Source organism: Octopus sinensis, linkage group LG18, assembly GCF_006345805.1.
Source record: "Octopus sinensis linkage group LG18, ASM634580v1, whole genome shotgun sequence".
Lineage (NCBI taxonomy): Eukaryota > Metazoa > Mollusca > Cephalopoda > Octopoda > Octopodidae > Octopus > Octopus sinensis.
The window spans coordinates 44897996-44919269 of record NC_043014.1 but is presented as its reverse complement, the minus strand read 5'-3'; the positions used below and the strand labels follow the sequence as shown (position 1 = coordinate 44919269).

At 36.1% G+C, this 21274-nt stretch overlaps 1 protein-coding gene across 2 annotated transcripts in view; it reads left to right on the top strand.

Annotated features, from left to right (window-relative positions):
- Positions 1-21274, top strand: part of LOC115221474 (immunoglobulin A1 protease autotransporter) — a 323801-nt gene that overhangs the window by 300995 nt on the left and 1532 nt on the right. The window contains exons 9-10 of one of the 2 annotated variants that reach the window (XM_036510960.1): positions 16566-17324; positions 17757-18131. The exons of the other annotated variant lie outside the window; for it this stretch is intronic. Of the exons in view, the coding sequence (XP_036366853.1) occupies positions 16566-17324; positions 17757-18131 (1134 nt within the window). The remainder of the gene's footprint in view (positions 1-16565; positions 17325-17756; positions 18132-21274) is intronic. 2 annotated transcript variants of the gene reach the window in all.

The window sequence follows — 21274 nt, the reverse complement described above, 5'->3', positions numbered from 1 at the left end:
CCATATTTTAAGTTTTTCTGAAGCTTAAATTAAATCACTTGTTAAAGCAACATCTCTTTCTGTTGTTCAGGTCCTCAGTTTAATTCTGTCTTTAAAAGTCGTATTTATCAATTCACCTAATTATGTTTCATATCCTTTATTTTCATTTATTTTCATTCGCTAGTACTAAACACTAGCTCTCATATCAATCAAAGAAGCCTCGGAAGCCATCCGCCACTCAATTTTGTAATAATTCTTTTGAACTTTCCTCTAACCAATTACCAATGTTTGCTATTGAAATTTATTTTAGTCTGTTACAGCTTTTTGTATTTTTTTCCCCCTTTTTCTTAAAAAAAATTATCACAAAAATCAAATACACTCTCATATTGGTATTTGAGATAAACTCTGAGATTTTCCTATATTTAGGCATTTTAGTTTGATATTTCATGTGGAATGTTTTAAATTCAAACTTTCAGAAATATAAGACTGTTTTTTCTCAAAATTCTCTTGTATGAATTATTTTTCAAAAGAACGTTGGACAAGAACAAATGGTCATTATGTTGAATGTCAGTATAATTCTAGCTCTGTAAAGTATCTCTGATAAACTTTTACTTTCGAAACTCAGATCAATTTTAAAAGCATTGTTTGTTAAACTTTGCTGTGTTATTTCAACATTTCTCGAGTTTCTTTTCTTCTCACACTGCCATAACACACACACACCACACACACACACACACACATGCACACACAAACACACACACACACATGCACACACACACACACAAACACACACACACACGCACACACAGAGGCACACACAAACACACACACATACACAAACACACACGCACACACACACGCACACACACAAACACACACTCGCACACACACACTCAAACACACACACACACACACACACGCACACACACACAAACACACACTCGCACACACACACTCAAGCATACACAAACACACACACACACAAACACTCACATGCACACATACAAACACAAACACACACACACACACATACAAATACACACACACACACACACACACAAACACACACACACACACACGCACACACACACACAATACAGTTGGTTTTACATTTCTTAGTTTTACTGACATTCAACTACCGCTCAGTTTCAACTTGTAACAGATTTCTAGATTTCTCTCTTCTCCTTTTTTTCTGCAGGCCACATCATGAAGGGCAGGTGGGTTAGTGTCTTTTCATTTCTCTGAGTCTCCATCATTATGTTTTAGCTTTATCTTTCTGTTGCAAATTTTTGTTTTTATTTCATTCTAGTGGTACATAAAGTTTACTCTTCAGTTATTTCGCTATTCTTCATAACCAAAGATAGGGTTCAACGAATCTGCTTTTTTTTTTTATGGTGCTGTCAGTATGAGCATTGTCCAGCATTGTGGTTGCAAAGCTTCTATCTTACAATATTTATTTGTCTTTCAGTTTTTCAAAGCTTATATTAGTGTTCTGCTTTTGTGTATCAAGTTTTCCTACCAGTGGCCACTAAAGTTGGTAGTTTGGTAGTCAAATTCTGTACTGAATATGTTCCATCTAGCTTTTAGTTTATTATGTTTACTTTTGATAGTTTTGGTTGTTTTACAAATTTCCTCCTATTGAGAGTTTTGATTTCCATCTTAGACATTATTATTTTTTTTATATATTCATTTAGATCTATAAATATACAATGAAAAAAAAAAGCACGGAAACTTGCCAGTCCTTTTATTTATTCATATAGTAATGCTACAGTCCAGTTCTTTTTGCATTTATTATTAGCTAGAAATTAATATAGATGTAGAGGATACAGTTTTTAACTCAAATCTTCCATTATTTGATTTCATTTATTTTATATCATACTTTGTAAAAAAAAAAAGCATAATTGGTTACAGGTTTCCAGTGGGCGGCCAGTCACTGAGTCATTGTATCTATGATGGCAAGGAGATGTGACAAGGGATTATCTGTGCAACTTTGCAGAGCGATATTACAAGAGATTCTCATTAAAAAATACCAGTTTATAGGTTTTCTCACCAATTATTTTATCATAATGGCCAGGTTCCAACCTGGTGTGCAGCAACAAAGTCTACTCGCCACACTTCTTGTTCCACCATCACTGCCTTGAGGTCCTGGATACATTTCAGGCCAGTGTCTGCCATCAAGTTGTCAATGTAAGTGTGACAACGTTTTCTTTTTCATGCATCACCATAAAATGGATTCCACAAAAGTAATTTGGATACTTCCAGTTCAGGGTGGCACACACGGCGACCAGATAGTCACAGCTGTCTTTACCTGATCTTCTCGCTAATTTTTGGCAGGTCCCTCTAAAGGCATTCATTTGTCATATGTTGCTGCCATTTCACTTCTTTTGCTGATATAAATCACTGAAATATATTTACATATACAGCAAGGTTTTCCACAGATTTCATCTACTCAATTCTACTTGTAAAGTATTGTCCAACCCAAGTCTATGGCAGAAGATACTTTTCCAAGGTGCCTTACTGAACTGTTTGATTACAGCAATGCCTGCTCCTCAAAGGTTTCATCTTGTTAATAAACACCAACCATACCTCACTTCTGTTCTACCTAAAGAAATGCAACTCTGAAACTTGCTTTGCCTTATACATCTAGTATAGTTTTGTATGATCAGCTTCTATTTTTTTGTGAAAATCGAGGTTTATTTTGGACCTATCCTTTATATAGTACTAACAATTTTTGTTAAACTTGTGTAATCAGATATATAAATTGTAGTAGCACATTGCATTCAGTATTCTGTTTCCAAATTTAGACAAAAAAGTTTTTAATTAGGAAGAGTATATATCAGACTCTATACACTTCTAGTACACAGTGTATTGAGAACTTTTAACGTTTTCGTGCAAAATGAACAGGAACAATACATAAATATAGCTAAGCAATGAGTATACTAGTTGTTCGATATATAGTACAATCTACTCATTCGATTGTAGCAAAAATGGCTGAATATTTCACAGAAACTGGTACTCTTAATGTAATCCTCATGTAAACTCAAGTGAGACACAGGTTCTTTAAATAATTAATACATCTTGCCCAATTTTGCTCAGAAAGCTTGGGTCAACCCACCCAAAGCAGTAGCTAGAAGACAATCCAAATGCCACACAGTGGTATATTTTATTGTTTACTTGTTTCTGTCATGAACTGCGGCCATGCTGGAGCATCACTTTGAAAGGTTTTAATCAAACAAATTGACCCTGGTACTTATGCTTTTTTATATTTTTATTTTTAAGTCTCATACATCTTTTTATCACTCTCTTTTTCCAAACTGCTAAGTTATGGGGATGTAAACTAATCTATACCAGTTGTCAAATGGTAGTAATGGTGGTGGCAAACAATGACAAAGATGCGCAAGTGCACACACACATTATATATATATATATATAATATATATATATATATATATATATATATACATACACACACACACACACACACACAACACACACACACACACACACACACACACACACACACACACACACACACACACACACACATATATATAGTAGAAATATGTTACAAAAAGAAAATATACAATACACGTGGAAATGTAAGGGTAAAATGTGAAAAATCAACGAAAATGCATATTGCAAATAGAAAAAGGCTATTCATGACAGGTAGTGACAAATATATACTTTTAGATTGACTGAGGTAGTAATACGAGTCATAAAGGTCATTATTATGAGATGATTATAAGATGAAAATAATACTAAAGTAAGAGAACAAAACGAACCAATTGGTTTTCGCGAAGGCTGGCTGGCTGGCTGGATGGATGGATGGATGGATGGATGGATGGGTGGATGGATGGATGGATGGATGGATGGACGGACGGACGGATGGATGTTGGCAAGTGCACTAGTGGGCATGAAACCGATGGTAACTTTCTAACTCGTTATATGTCATAATAGGAATATACTATTCAACAATAGAGAAGTATAACCGCGCATGTTCTCTTTTTGAGTGTGCTTTTTTTCTGACTTACGGACAATTGACTGATAATATATTGTACTGCTCTGTTATTGGTAGGATTAGCAAAATATGTATTCCGTCTAGTGAGAGATAAACATCATTTGGTATACATAGGATTTAAATGCCCTTTTTTAAATCTTGTGTGTGTGTGTGATGGGCTTCCATAATGCAGTTTCTATTTACCAAATTCACTTACAAAGCATTGATTGGCCCAGGGCTATACTAGAAAACGCTTGCCCAAGGTGCCAGGTACTTGGACTGGATCTGAAACTATGCGGTTGCCAAGTGAACTTCTTACAAATCTATGCCTGAAACAACATCATGACTGTGAATGAATTTCTTAATTATTCAATCATGCTGTTGAGCTTGACTGCCGCCTAACAGTAGAAAGGACTAGTAACGATATGAAGACAGAGGAAGTTGCTGAGGCACTGAAAATATCTGGTTGGATGTTGGACACGCATTGGTTATTCACGTAGTTCCACGTAGTTAACTTGGTCGCTCTTGTTCATTAATATTTAATTCCCATTAGTTTCGAGGCTTCCACATCCCCTTTGAACTTGCTATTTGATAGTGTCTTGGATTATTCCCTTTCAGCCAACTGCTGCATTGATACATACTTGAACAGGAATACTGGAACTCAAAACAATTGTAGTTTTCTGATTAGAAGCCTCCCGGTGAATTAAAACATAGTCCAGTGTCAAATTTCTTACATATCAAATAGTTCTGATTGTAGATGCCAAGAATGTTTTCAAATATTGAGGACACAACTGGAATGTTGACATTCTAAGATTTTTTTTTTGTTTGTCTTTTTGCTGGGTTTTTTTTTTTTTTTTTTAAACCTCCCAAAATGAGGAAGTGTTCCAAATTATAAAAGGTCTACTTTGATGGAAAGGAATTTATTGTTATTTTCATCATCAATCTTCCTATAGTAACCTTTTATGTGCTGAAACAAAATACTAATAGAATTGGTAATCACGCCAATTAAACACATAGCTTTGGAATGCTGGAAATTTGTTGAAAAAAAAAAACAAAAGAAACTGAAGCAAGTTAACTTATTTTTCAACTGTTTAAGGAACACATGGGTGAAGAAAGTAGACTAAAAGAATTTATTGTTTTTCTTAATTTTTTTCTTTTTTTTTTTGAATAATTTTACAGACAAAGACATTTCCTGTATAATATCAGATGTAAATACCTTTGTTGTTGTTATTTAGTTGGAGTGGCACATTGGATAGAACAGCAGACATGTCAGCAACAAATCCTATTTGAGGCTTAGCATCAGAGATTCTAGGTTGGAACATAAGATTTTGGTTTTAATCTCGAAGTATTAATTTACACTCACACTCACACAAACAATACACCACATGTGCACACATATACACATACAACTTATTACACACACACACACATACTTTGTATAAACACACTCACACTATACACATGCATAGACCTACATAGCTACTGAAAAGTGTATGTGAGGGAAGGTCAGTTATTCAGTTATTGTGAATGTCACATTAAACATAATGAAAAGAAGACTATTTGGTGAGCTGTTGGAGAACTTGGTAGATGCTGTTGTCTTCTTCTTCTTCTTCTTCTTCTTCTTCTTCTCCAATCAGGACTCACGCCATTTGCCACAAAGAATAATCTCTAATTCGAGCCTACTCTAAGCTACTAAGAATGCGTGTGGCAACTTGAAAATCCACCCACCACACGCGATAGACTGGCGGTTGCACGGGCGCAAAAGCTACGTTGTTATCCTCATTCCGTAAACAGTGGCTTTTAACGGGTGGAGAGCTGAACCATCCTGGGGTACAGAGGATTCGCAATCTAGACCAGGGTCTGACAGTTTACCACACCATAGTGGGTTACACGATGGTTCCTCTGCTTTGTGGCAGAAGTAGGAAGAAAGATTGAGAGAAAGTTGTGGTGAAAGAGTACAGCGGGGTTCACCACCACCATCACCCCGCTGGAGCTTCATGGAGCTTATGAGTTTTTTGCTCAATAAACACAATACCCGGTCTGGGAATCGAAATTGCGTTCTTATGACCACGAGATGCTGTTGTTTAGTCCCCGGTCTGCTCTGACTGATCAGCACTATGATCAAAGCCATTTCAGCAATGACCAATCCTGTTTTTTTTATATTCTATATGGAGTATCTCAAACTGAGTTATCCTATGTATTCTTCTTATTTATTAGACCATATGGCTTCATATGAAAGAAATTTGGCTGCTATTTCTAGCGTGTTGGGCTGCTGTATAGAGGTTTCTTCATTGGCTTGTTCATAAATATTGTGATGCTTTGATTATGAAATTATTATATTCAATTTGAAAGAGGATTTTGGAGAGAGTTCTTTGGTAATTTTCTATCATACAAACAGTATGCATTGCCCACTGGGTATCCTTGTACCATTAAGGTAAGCTCCCTAAATACTAAATTCACCTGTCATTTCTATTCCAGATTTTAGCTCTTGGAAAAGGTTTAATACCTCACAAACTTGTGTTTAAATTATGGAGATGTACTTGCATAGCAAGTGATTTGATCTGAGATCATGTGCTGGAACGAAAACAATTGCAGCATGGAAGGTGTTTGTAAGCCATTTAAGAAACACACAAAAGCCATTCGATTCATTTATTTAATCATGCTGGAGGCATCCACTAGTCCCACAAAACCCACAAAACCATGGATCCATGCCTGGAAAGTCTTGTTCTGATCTTGTTGGCAGAACAGCATCTACTATAACTGTAGAGAGGTCCTAGTCTTGCACACTCATGGGTGCTGGTGCCACATAAAAGCACCCATGCTGGTACCATGCAAAAGTGCCTGTGCCATCTCCACATAAAAGTGTCCATGCTGGAGCCACTTTAAAAGCACCCAGTACACTCTGTAAAGTGGTTTGTGTTAGGAAGGGTATCTGGCTGTAGAATCCATGCCAAAAAACAAACTGGAGTTTGGGTAGCTCTCTAGCTGGCCAGTTCCTATCAAACTGTCCTACCCATGCCAGCATGGAGAACAGACATTAAATGATGATTCTGATATGTTTGTATGTGTAGAGAGGGAAAAAAGAAAAATTTAAAGAAAGAGTTTAGTTCTAAATTACTCATTTTTGTATCTCTGTTAAGACAACTCTTGTATGCTGATGGCATACATCTTTGAACATTCATGGACAAAATTTTACTGGAATGTAATATGTTAGGCCTCGCAATAAACTTTGATGAAACTGTTGTGGATTCTAAGATAAAGGTATAGGGTAAAACTTTGAAAGCATTTCTTGCCTTCAAATATCTTAGCCTCATGTTAAACATGGATGCAAATCTTGATCATGAAATTGCACATGGAATTCAGAAGGCATAAATATCTTTTGAAAAATTACAATCTTTGCTATGGTTTCACTGATATATATAAATTAATTGCACTAAAATAGGTATTTTAGTGCAATTATTGGAAAAACTAGTGAGTGATATTGTGGTCTTGGAGTTAGCAATTATAAGCATAGAAGCTTTCTTGCCATTTAGCTTGTATAGAAAATGAAAGAATTCCAGAGTGACTATTCTGTGAAGAACTATATATTGGAAAGAGACTTTCTTGCAATCCAAGTTGGAAAAACTTACATTAGAAAACCAGACATACATACAGAGAGAGAGAAGTACCACATAGTATCTACTATGTAGCATATATATGTGCAGTGTGTGTGTATGTATGTGTGTATGTCATCATCATCAATATATATATATATATATATACTGTTGTGTCTGGGGAGAGTCATTTTCTTTTTGTGCCTTATGATTTAACACACTCACCAGTAAAATTTCTACTTATTACTTATTTAAATTTTCCTAAAATTTTCATTGTATCTTGCAACCTTTTCAATAGTCTTGACTGAAAAGGTTGCAAGATGCAACGAAAATTTTAGGAAAATAAAAATAAGAAATAAGTGAAAATTTTACCGGTGAGTGTGTTAAATCAAAAGGCACAAAAAGAAAATGACTCTCCCAAGACACAACAGAATATGCTTCAACACACGAACTCACATAAAGAATCTTACAAACCAAATCCCAAAACGAAATATATATATATATTATGGAGATGTACTTGCATAGCAAGTGGCCTGATCTGAGATTGTGTGCTACAACAAAAATAATTGCAGCATGGAAGGTGTTTATAAGTCATTTAACATTAAATGGCTTATAAACACCTTCCACGATGCAATAATATATAAATATGTACATATATGTATGTATGTATATAAAGATATAATGTGGATGTATGTGTAAATTGATACACATGTATGCATCAATGAATGCAAGTATGTATGTATCACTGTCACCTGATGAGCTGAAAAACAAAACTCAGTCACATTAACGAAGACCAGTTGTCAAGTTTCTTAATTTTCATATTACCGTTTGCTTTGTACTGAGTATTCTTTTCCTGTGTTTAAATGCATTCCCATATTTATTCCATTGTATCATCATCATCATCATTAACATCACTTTACATCTGCTTTCAATGTTAGCATCGGTTGGACGGCGAGCTGGCAGAAACGTTAGCACGCCGGGCGAAATGCATAGCCGTATTTCATCTGTCGTTACGTTCTGAGTTCAAATTCCGCCGAGGTCGACTTTGCCTTTCATCCTTTCAGGGTCGATAAATTAAGTACCAGTTACGCACTGGGGGTCGATGTAATCGACTTAATACCTATGTCTGTCCTTGTTTGTCCCTCTATGTTTAGCCCCTTGTGGGTAATAAAGAAATAGGTATTTCGTCTGCTTTACGTTCTGAGTTCAAATTCCGCCGAGGTCGACTTTGCCTTTCATCCTTTCAGGGTCGATAAATTAAGTACCAGTTACGCACTGGGGTCGATGTAATCGACTTAATACCTATGTCTGTCCTTGTTTGTCCCCTCTGTGTTTAGCCCCTTGTGGGTAATAAAGAAATAGGTTGTCCTGCTTTTAGTTTGTCTATATTCAGGGCTACTGTCCCCTAAGAGGGGCCAAGGGTTTACATCTTGCTTGTATGTTTCATTTCTGTCTAGATGCACCTTTCTATCACCACCCATCTTTCATTGTGTACCAAGTGCATGTTTATTGTATCACCAGGATTTGAGAGATTGTGTCCTCAATGTGATATAGGGGTCCTCACACCCCTACTTACTCGCCAGTCATTTTATTGAGTGCATTGTATCACGGCACCAGCACCGGACGCCCTCTCAACCCAATGTGGTCTCTGCTTACTTGCCAACTACTTTATAGAGTGTACTAAGTGTATTGTCATGGTGCCAAGCATGAGTGACGTTGCCTGATATCCCATAAGACTGGAAAGTCTTCCTCACTCTGTGATGTGTTTGTTCACATGAAGTAATAACATCTCAAAGAAACTAAATAAGAAAAAAGTAATGAAGGTGGGGAGTGAAAATTTCTCTATTGATTTTTAAGATTTCCTAAACTTGCTTTGTAGGCTTCAGGTTTCTATTTTGTATCCTAGCTGATATTTGATAACAATATTCTGGGATCTTTTCGGTTTGAACGGCAGTTTTTTAACATAATTTCCACGTAACTAAACATTTTTAATCTTCGTATACTGGTAGAATGTGTTTATAAAACATCTTTTTCTCTTGGCTTTATTGAGAAAATTCTATAGTTTGTAAGATATTTGTTGTGTTTTTTTTTCTTCAATTTCTGCAATTTCAACCAATCAATGACGTCTTTTGAGGAGAAAACATTCCATGCCGTATGAATATGTCCCTTGTTTAAGAAACAGATTGGGATTCTTTACATTTCTGAAGAAAAAAATACCCTTCCCTCTACCCCTAACCCTAACCCTAAAACAGATTGAAATGCAATAGATCGATACTAGGGTCATAATTATGGGTGACAATTTCATATGACACCGCTAGAAAAAACTGCCGTTCAAACCGAAAAGATCCATATTCTGTCAGTAAAGCATACTCATAATATAAAACACCCTCATAAAACATCCTCATAATGTTTCATCAGTGTGCTATGTCTAGCCAGAAGATAACCAACATCTGTGACGTACATGAAATACACCAGTTTGTAGAAGATATCTTATCAATCAGCTTCATCTGTAGTTCACTAAAGTTCTGTTTAGTTCTGTACAATTTCAGTTGTTATTTGTGAAAAAAAGCAAAAAGTCTTGTTTAGCTCCAAGTTAATCTTGATTGAGTAGACCTATGATAATCAATGACATTCTATATATGACCTTCACAACCCTTTTCTAGGCATAATGAAATTTTCTTTTCTAAAGACAGCTTGTGATTTGAGGGAGATTGTTATTTCAAGCAGGTTGACTCAAAGAGTCCCTTGTCGATAGTCTTTATTGATTAGGGTGGTGAAAAGTTCTGTTGCTTATATCTGTTCTTGGTTTCTGGTCAAATGTTACCTAATTAAAAGCATAAATCGTATTTAGTATCGTAGTACATTCTTACCTACCTATTGGGTTACACCGAGGGAAGTAACTCAAAGGGGAGAGAGGAAAAGGTCAGAGAAAAAGATGAGAAAATAAGTGATGATAATGGTAAATACTGGTGGTGATGATTTTTATTTGTTGTTTGTGATGGTCATTCTTTGTTGTTGGTAGTCATAGCAATGTTGATGGCAGTGATGACAATTTCTTGCGCTAAAATGCATGCATTAAATCATGCAATATTTTATTTAATATCCTAATTTGTGAATTGTAGTGTGTTGTTGCTTACAGGTTTTAAACGGGACAACCATTGACTCGCTGCATTTCCTATTGCAAGAATGATGGGAACCTCTAAATTGAGGCAAAGCGCATAATGTGAGAGACTTTGTTTGGAAAGCGCCAGTTACTCAGTTTTCTTAATGTTTACAGCCTTCGCCAGCTTATATCAAAGACTAGCAATATCGCCTGACGTTGCTCGGGTTTGTAAGGGAAATTACTATATAAGCATTTTTAGAGAGTTACTCCCCTTATATAACCCGAGCAAAAATCATTAAAAATGCGGAAAAATGATGGTAAATTTTTTTTTAAATCGTAGACTCATCCTAGACGCGCACTAATACCCAGAAGGGCTCGATATGAATGACGACTATAAGATACCCGCTTTTGGTTAAACTGCACCGCAAAATGTGGGAGTAGTTAGGAATCTAAATCGGAGGAGACAGAGTCTCACACAAACAACTTCAATTTTATATATAAAGATATACACATAGATACATATTTGCACATGCATGTTTGTGTGTGTGTGCGTGAGACAAATTTTTGAAATTTCCTTCAGCCAAATTTCACTCAACCTGAGGGTGTGGTTGAAGATTCTTGCTCCCAAATATCACACAGTGAGATCAAACTTGGATTACATTGTTGCACAGTAAACTTTTTAACCACACAGCCACACCTGCAGCGGGGTCATGTGCCATTTAATGATTATAAAATGCATTAAACAGCTCCTTGATTGTATTTGTATTCTTTAGATTACATCCTCCTCCTCATCATCATCACCATCATTTTAATGTCTTCTTTTTCATGGTTACACAGAACGATATAGTACACTTCATAAGGTTCCAACCAGTCCTAGCTAGATAAAAGTATTTGCTATACAGCATTCATTAATATTAACTTGTAGCTGAATATAACCAATTCTTAGCAATATATGAATAGTGGATTGTCAGAATTGGTAGAATAAAGGACAAAATGCCTTGCAATATTTAGTCCTGAGATCAAATTCCACTTGGGTCAGTTTATTCCCTCTCAGGCTTGGGGATGATCAGTAAAATAAATTACTAGTTAAGTACTAGTTCAATATGATCAATTATTCTCTTTGCCAAATTGTGACTTGGTGTTTTCATTAGTAAGCAATACTGGATCACGGTAAAAGCTTATGCACTGCTTGTAACTTCCCAGTCAGTTGCACATCTAATTAAGGTTTCAACTATTTCTTCTTGGCATTAGGTTGTTTTTTTTTAATATTCTAAAAATGTCACATTAATCATGAAAAGTTATTGCTGCCAATATTAGGTTCCCACCACCCATTCTCAACTGCCCTGATTCTGCAATCTTGAAGGTTATATTATGAATGAATTATTGGATTTTGCTTCAAACTCCTAATGCATTTAGGTAAAACTCTTATAAATTTTAGCACCTGATGCCACATTTTTGTCACATACACACAAAGGGCTAATTTTCTATTATCTAATTTCCAAAAGGTAGATTTAATAACATTCATGCCTCTAATGTATAGCTAATTTATGTTTTTTCCATTGCAGTAAAATATGACAAGACAGCTTTGATTGCTTATTTTGTACAAAATTTGTAATGATTCTAGATAATTCTTTCAGCATTTATATAAGAAATAACAATGAAAGTATTTATTTTACAGCTAAAAATTTTTGCCTTCTTTCTGATTTATTCTAACCATTTTGTGTTTTGTTCAAATTTGGTCTAACAAACTTTATCATCATTTTGTTTCTATTTCCACAAACTGTGGTACTTGTATTGTAGAATAATATTTTTTATTAATCTACTCACTGAAACCATATGCATTATTTTCTGATTAGCAATTAATGTATTTGCAATTGTGACTACAGCAATCTTCTTTTTGAGTCTCTGCATGCATCTGTTTTAAACTGCTTATGTCAAAGAAAAATGTTATATTCTGTATTTCATATTGCTTGCATCATCTATAAAAGTTTTCAAAAGATAGGAAATATAGTAGAGATGCCTGAAATTCTTGCCCCTACATGCAATTCAGTGCTTCTTTTACTATAAACAAAGAGTTCATTAAGCAATTTATTGCTAACATTTTAGAAAACTTTAACTGAAACTTCTCAAATAAATTCCAATTTAGATAAGTTGTAAGGCAACATTGAGTCAAGGAAGCAACAATAATTGTTATTTAGAAAGAGACTATCACTAAAACAATAAAAGTATTAGACAGAAATTGAAACAGAGAGGATGTGTTATTTATTCTTGATAAGCTAAACAATATAGTTTATTATTCTTTACCTTTTGAACAAGAGAAGAATAATGTGTGTGTTTCAAAGAATATTGCATCTTGAGTTTTTAACATTACTTTCTGCACTATTTATATTAAACATATATGTGTTCTGCACACACACACACACACACACACAACATATACTGTTTGTACTATTTGGCCTAAACTTTCACTCTTTTTCCCTCCCGCTATCTTTTTTGCACATAGACTTTCTGTATGCATGTATATGCTTTTGTGAATCATTGATTTTTTTTTTTTTCATGATAAAAATGGAAATGTGTGTAAACAAACTGAAAGAAATGATAAAAAATACTGAAAGATCTTGGTGAAAATTGAAATCAGATTTCTCATAATATAAGAGATTTTGTACAGAATTATGACAGGGAGACACTGTGTTGCTCAATTGAAAACATAGTAACACTATCATAATCATCATCGTTTAACGTCCGTTTTCTGTGCTAGCATGGATTGGACGGTTCGACCAGGGTCTGGGAGGTCAGGAGGCTGCACCAGACTCCAGTCTGATCTGACAGTGTTTCTACAGCTGGATGCCCTTCCTAACGCCAACCACTCCGCGAGTGTAGTGGGTGCTTTTTATGTGCCACCGGCACAGGTGCCAGTCAAGGCGGCACTGGCATCGGCCACGTTCAGATGGTGCTTTTACTATAGTAAGGACAATGACTTGATGTGCTAGTAAACATGTGAAGTTATCTAATCATACTGCGACATGGTAACCAACTAGAATCATGTTTGTTGCAAAATCATGTTTTAGCCATATCAGCCCTGGTCAAGAACACTTATGACCAAAATCCTTTCAGCCATGACTTCCCTGTATATATCATCATTTAATGTCCATTTTCCATCCCAGTATAGGTTGGACAGTTTGACACAAGCTGGTATGGCTGAGACTACCAGGCTCCGTTGTCTGTCATGGTTTGGTTTCTACTGCTGGATGTCCTTCCTAAAGCCAACCACTTTACACAGTATACTGGATACTTTTTACATGGGAGATCAGTGCTTTTTATGTAGGCTTATCACCTGTGCTTTTTACATGGCACTAACACCAGTCCTTTTTATTTGGTGACAGCACCAGCAGGATCACCTAGTAACTTGCAAGAAAAAACCCCTTCAGCTGAGATGCATATGGATGTTTTCTCTCATTGCACTTGTCCTTTGTCACACATATACACTGACGTAGCACATCCAGCAGAGCATACTAGCTCCATTCCTCTCTAGCCTTTGCATGTCCTCAGCATTCAAGGCCCACATCTCACTATCATGTAGAATTGCTTTTATATGCATGCATCATACAATCTTCTTTTCACTTGGAAAGATCTCTCTTTCCAATAGAGACTTTGGTTGCCAACAGAAGTAAAAGCTCTCCTCCACTTTTAAATAAACATCCAGATTGAATTTTTAACTTGGAACCTTTTTGATGAAACAGTTTTAAGTAGATAGCCTTGCTTGAATTAGTTTGAAATTCTGTGGGCTCACCTAATACCTGTTTCACTCTGTACACAATATCACTAATTTCTAAGATGGACATTTACCCATAGAAACACTGTACAGTATATACATTTAACTAAATGATCTTAGCTGTATTGTTAAAAGCAAAAGATACATGCTGAGATGACATGAGAAGTAGAGATATAAGAAATTTTCAATAAATCTCTTCACCTGTAAAGGGGTCATGCATGACTTCATTCACAAAACTAGAGTCCCAACAACTAAGAAGGAGAATAGGGAAAAGGGTAGATGCTATAGGTGAGGTGTTGAGAAGTTAAAGTATATAGATAATCTGAGAGTTAGCACCAAGTACAGCAATGATAGTGTGCAGGTAGGAGTTCACCAAGGTTCAGTCCTCAGTTCTCTCCTATTCATCATAGACCTCCAGGCTGTAACAAGGGTTTTTTCATTTTGTTTTTTTTTTTTATCATAAGATTGGTTGCCTATGAAAATCCCTTTATGCTGATGACCTCATTCTTATAGCTGAAACTTTAGCAGAAAAAGAAATTCTAGGTGTGGAAGCAAAGCCCGGAATCAAAGGCCTTAACACTTTAGTGTTCAGATTATTCAATCAAACATAATGCCTATTGATTCCCATTGATTTGAATTTATCATGCATTATCTCATATCTTCAAGATCTTGATGGTGTAATTATTTAATGTAGAATAACATTGTAGGGTAGGTGTGAGAGCTTGGATCTGGTCAGTTTGAACATAAAACAGATTAACTATTTTGGCCGGATATGGCCAACTTAGAAAAAAAATCAAATTTATAGTAAACAGAGAAACAGTGAACTCTACTCCCATCAGAAAAATAAAAATTCCATATGTATCTATGCTTGTGGCCCTCCCCTTTTCCTTCTACCATTTGTCACCAATATCTACTGAATTACTCTGGCAAAAGTTAATGAAAATAGAACCCATTACTATTCTTTCTGTTCTACCAGTCAGTGTAGGCATAAATTTTTTACTCCCCCTCTTCCTATATTATCCTCCTTTTCAACCCCAAACCCAAACCCAACTACTCTCATTAACCCCTGACACTATTCTTTCACTTTCTCTTTCTCTTCTATTACTCCCTTCCATCTATCACTGCAGTGTTTGAGCATATGGATTAATAGTGTAGCAATAACCATTTTAGTCATTTTGAAATGTGGCGCGAATTGGCAATATGACGTAATGTCTTTGCCGAAGAATTATCATTTTTGTTTTTTTACATTGGTTAATATAACTGCTCATATAAAGATTCTAGAAGTTTCGTAAAGAATATCTGTCATGGATTTCAATTATTTTTAGTCAAGTTGAGCAGTTATAAAAGCCTTGGATTTTGGAAAATATTTCAGTGTTCGTTGGTTGTCACATAACTCCACGTCACTCACTCTTTTGGAGACATCGGTAATTTTTATGCCATGTCTAAGTTAATCACAAATCTATTTTGATTTGTTGGTTAATGTATTAGATAGAAAGAAGAAATTAGCTAATGAATTTATAGTCGTTTTTCTTCACAACAAAGTTATCTTTCTTACTGTAAATAATATAATCGCATCACAAGATGGCAGAATCAGTGCATTGATCAACAATACCTTGTGCTATTTTGTCCTGTAGTAGTTAATTACCTTTATGCCCGGTCAACTTTTCCTTTTGGCTTCCTTTTAGGACAATGTAATGATGCTAATATAATCTTCTCAAGCCCCTCACAGCAGGGGACACAAATTCCCCAGTGTTGCATAATTAAAACTCTCCTCTTTCCTATTTCTCACTCTGCCCTCTTCTCTCCTATTTCTCCTCGTCTCACACATACACACACTCTTTATATAACTATATAAGCTTTATTTGATAGATGTGGAAACTCATGATATTAGTGATAACAACAGTGTTAATACAATGATGATAATAATTTTCAATGTACTTCCCCTTGTCATGCCAAAAATAATGTTTTTTAATCCTGTGTTTATGTCTATCAAAACAGTTTGTCAATGGCTGCATGTTTTAATATCTTTGTTTGAAAATCTATTTTTCTGGATATTGATGTTCTATGTTTATGTTGAATCTTGCATGTTTTACTTATTATATTTTATAAATAATTCTACAGGAACCCCTAATGGAAATAGGTGACGTGCCTGCCGCTGAAGAACTTGCTATAGCTGAAAAATTACCCAGCCCTCCTTTATCTGCTAAAGCTAGCCAGCAATCCCTGCAGGGTGCAATCCAATCACCTCGATTATCTCAGAGAGGAAGCAAAGCTTCCGTCCAGGGTGATGTAGCTGATATTGTACGATCTCCGAGAGATAGCAAAACTTCCTTGCCGGTTGTAACATCTCCTCTTGGATCTAAAAGAGAAAGCAAAACTTCGTTGCAGGCTGAGGTACCAGTTGCACCATCATCTCAAAGAGAAAGCAAAACTTCCTTGCAAGCTGAGGTACCGGTTGCTCCATCATCTCAAAGAGAAAGCAAAACTTCCTTGCAAGCTGAGGTACCGGTTGCTCCATCATCTCAAAGAGGAAGCAAAACTTCCTTGCAAGCTGAGGCACCTGTTGCTCCATCATCTCAAAGAGAAAGCAAAACTTCCTTGCAAGCTGAGGTACCAGTTGCTCCATCATCTCAGAGAGGAAGCAAAGCTTCCTTGCCAGCTGAGGTACCAGCTGCTCCATCATCTCAAAGAGGAAGCAAAGCTTCCTTGCCAGCTGAGGTACCAGTTGCTCCATCATCTCAGAGAGGAAGCAAAGCTTCCTTGCCAGCTGAGGTACCAGTTGCACCATCATCTCAAAGAGGAAGCAAAGCTTCCTTGCCAGCTGAGGTACCAGCTGCTCCATCATCTCAAAGAGGAAGCAAAGCTTCCTTGCCAGCTGAGGTACCAGATGCTCCATTGTCTCAAAGAGGAAGCAAAGCTTCCTTGCCAGCTGAGGTACCAGATGCTCCATCATCTCAAAGAGGAAGCAAAGCTTCCTTGCCAGCTGAGGTACCAGTTGCTCCATCATCTCAAAGAGGAAGCAAAGCTTCCTTGCCAGCTGAGGTACCAGATGCTCCATCATCTCAGAGAGGAAGCAAAGCTTCCTTGCCAGCTGAGGTACCAGTTGCTCCATCATCTCAAAGAGGAAGCAAAGCTTCCTTGCCAGCTGAGGTACCAGTTGCTCCATCATCTCAAAGAGGAAGCAAAGCTTCCTTGCCAGCTGAGGTACCAGATGCTCCATCATCTCAGAGAGGAAGCAAAGCTTCCTTGCCAGCTGAGGTACCAGCTGCTCCATCATCTCAGAGAGGAAGCAAAGCTTCCTTGCCAGCTGAGGTACCTCCCGCCCAGTCACCTCAAAGAACAAGCAAAACTTCCTTGCGAGGGGAAACACCTCCTGCCCAGTCACCCCAAAGAGCAAGCAAAACTTCCTTGCGAGATGAAGCACCTCTATCACCCAAGGCAGGAAGCAAAACTTCTGTTCAGGCCGAAACACCACCTCCTGCTCAACTATCTCAAAGAGAAAGCAAATCTTCCTTACAGAATAAAACACCTCCTCAGATGTCGCCAAGAGCAAGCCAGGGTTCCATACCAGTGGAACCACCTGCCGCTCCAGAATCCGTACAAGATCCAGCTGCTGGTGTAGCAGAGGAACCTGAATCTCAGCTGGCAGTTGGTTCAGTAGAAGAAGAGAATCCAGAAGAAACTCAAGTAAGTTACCAAGCCACAATAGCAAAGAAATCCGCTGAGAATATTAAGTAATACTATCAAAAGCCATTACTTTAGTCTATTTCTTGCAGTCACTTTATTTGTGTTTTAGAGTATAACTGCTGATATCTTGTTTAAGATGATGTTTTAGGGATATCTTGAGGAAGAAACAATATCAGAAGAAATTCATGTGTGCATCTTCTACTACACATATTTTATTCCATTTGTTAGTGAGAGAGTAAAAAGGTGGAGTAGAAAGAAAGTTAAGCTGATTTATAATTAATATAATTAATTGGGAAATACTTGGTTTGGAAAAGATAGTTTGCCGAGTGTTGAATTAATTGGATTTCTTAAATATTTTCTTCGTAATTTCTTAAAAACAAGTTTTAGAAAGAAAGCTTTGTTGCACAAAAAGGAGCTAAATTCATTATTTAAAACAAACTTTCAGTAAGAAACACAGAAGTAGGAGCCTATGAACAAAATTAGGGTATGCATTTTGCATACTTTTGTATTTAACTTACTCAACACTCCTAGACTTGATTGGTTTTTAGTGTGGAGTTGAAATCTTGTCCAAATCAAAATAGGAATAGTAAAATTTTCCAGTTGTCATGAAAGCCCTAATGTGGATCTTCATCTACTTTGGTTAAGAAGTTTTTGATTATGTATAACAGTGTTTATAAAGGAGATCCTGCTTGTGCAAGTGCCTATTTACTACACTTTGACATTGGGTAACAGCAGACTATCAAAGTCAATATTTCCTCAGTAATCATCATTTTAAAGATCAATATTACAAATCAGGTAACTTCCAAATCAGCTTTTAATTAATTAATTTTTGATTTCCATTTGGTGTCATTATATTTTGTCCATTAACGAACTTGGGAAAATATATGATCACGACAACTTCGTATGTTTCTTCTCCTTCAAATCTGTTCATTCATATCTGAATGAAGGAGTTGATTATTTATTTAAAGAAACACAATTATTGTTTTCACATCATCATCATCATCGTTTAGCGTCCGCTTTCCATGCTAGTATGGGTTGGATGGTTCGACCGGGGATCTGGGAAGCCAGAAGGCTGCACCAGGCTCCTGTCTTATCTGGCAATGTTTCTACAGCTGGATGCCCTTCCTAACGCCAACCACTCCGTGAGTGTAGTGGGTGCTTTTTACGTGCCACCCGCACGTAATAATAATAATTCTTTCTATTAGGGGTACAAGGCCTGAAAGTTTAGAGTTGAAAAAAAAACATTTCTTCTGTTAGATTAGTTAAACATATTTGTAAATACATTTGCATTATACATAGTAGGAGTAGATTAATTTGTAATTGTATGACCTTTGAAGTACCATTTATGATTACCTAAAATTTTGTGACAGTGTAATTCAATTAGATAAGCCGAAGTAAATATCATGACCATTGCTCTGAAAGTATCCACTACATGTGCTATTTGCCATGTGTCTTGTAGTGTGTTGATGCCACAATCTCTAAACAAAGACATCAGTTATATGTCTTGAGTTGTTTTTTGATGCTAGATATATAATATAATCGTAAATTTAGTTGTATCTTAGGAGAGTCACTACACCAATAAGGTTTAATTCAGTTGGTTGGCATGATGACTCTCCCAAAGACACAACAAAATTTGTTTCAACACACGAATTCACATCAAGAATACTCTCTTTTACTCTTTTACTTGTTTCAGTCATTTGACTGCGGCCATGCTGGAGCACCGCCTTTAGTCGAGCAAATCGACCCCAGGACTTATTCTTTGTAAGCCCAGTACTTATTCTATCGGTCCCTTTTGCCGAACCGCTAAGTGACGGAGACGTAAACACACCAGCATCGGTTGTCAAGCAATGCTAGGGGGACAAACACACACACATACATATATACGACAGGCTTCTTTCAGTTTCCGTCTACCAAATCCACTCACAAGGTATTGGTCGGCCCGGGGCTATAGCAGAAGACACTTGCCCAAGATGCCACGCAGTGGGACTGAACCCGGAACCATGTGGTTGGTTAGCAAGCTACTTACCACACAGCCACTCCTGCGCCTATATGTTGCAAACCAAATATAAAAACAATTGTAGCTGTAGATATTTTCCAAGTTTTCAATTTCTTATTCATTTTTATGATCAGCTTCGCTTATGATACTAGGGAAATGATAAAAGCTGAAACTTTTCCTTTCTAATAATTCTAGTTTACACTTGGTTGTTTTGAAGTTAATGTAAATGGGAATATGTTTAAATGATCACAATCCATCATGCTGTATATGCACCATTGAAAAATCTATTTATTGTGGGCTGGAATATTAGAGAAATTAAGCTGCTTTAATCTTAAACAAATTGCAACTTCTGTCACTGGCTAATTCTGTATAAACTCTCACCTGAATCCATTTGATGGATCTGCCTCTCCACCTCTTGTCGCTCTACAATGTCACTATTTCTTTTTCGGAACCGAAATTGCCCTGGACTCTCTCCTTGCTCATAGTTTCTCTCCAAACACCACCTCTGCTGCAGTTCTTCAAGCCAAACACGAACTTTATCGACTTCACCAAGCTATTTCCTGCTTAAGAGGCTTAAATTATCCTGGAACCAAAATCTGGAATATTTTTTGAAATATCTACAACGAATGTTTCAGTCTACTTTGAGTTTTGAACAGTTTTTTTTTCTTTTTTTCCCCTCTTTATTGACTTCACTAAAACAGTTTGTATTTTCTACTTCTGCATGACTGCATGGTTGCATGGTTGATCATTTCTGTGTTGTATGATAGATTATTTCTTGCTAGTCATCATTCATGTTTCATAGTCATCATTGTTAGCTTCTGTCATTATTATTATTACTACTACTATTATTATTATTATTATTATTATTATTATTATTATTATTATTATTATTATTATTATTATTATTATTATTATCATTATCATTATTATTATTATTATTATTATTATTATTATTATTATTATTATTATTATTATTTATTATTATTATTATTATTATTATTATTATTATCGTTATCATTTAAAGTTTTCATTCAATACATGTGGTAGTTTAGCAAAAGCAAATGAAATTATGATACAAAGCCAACAAAGATGACCAATTGAGCAAAGAATTGCACATGCCTCGAGAATAATGAAACCGTTTATTAAG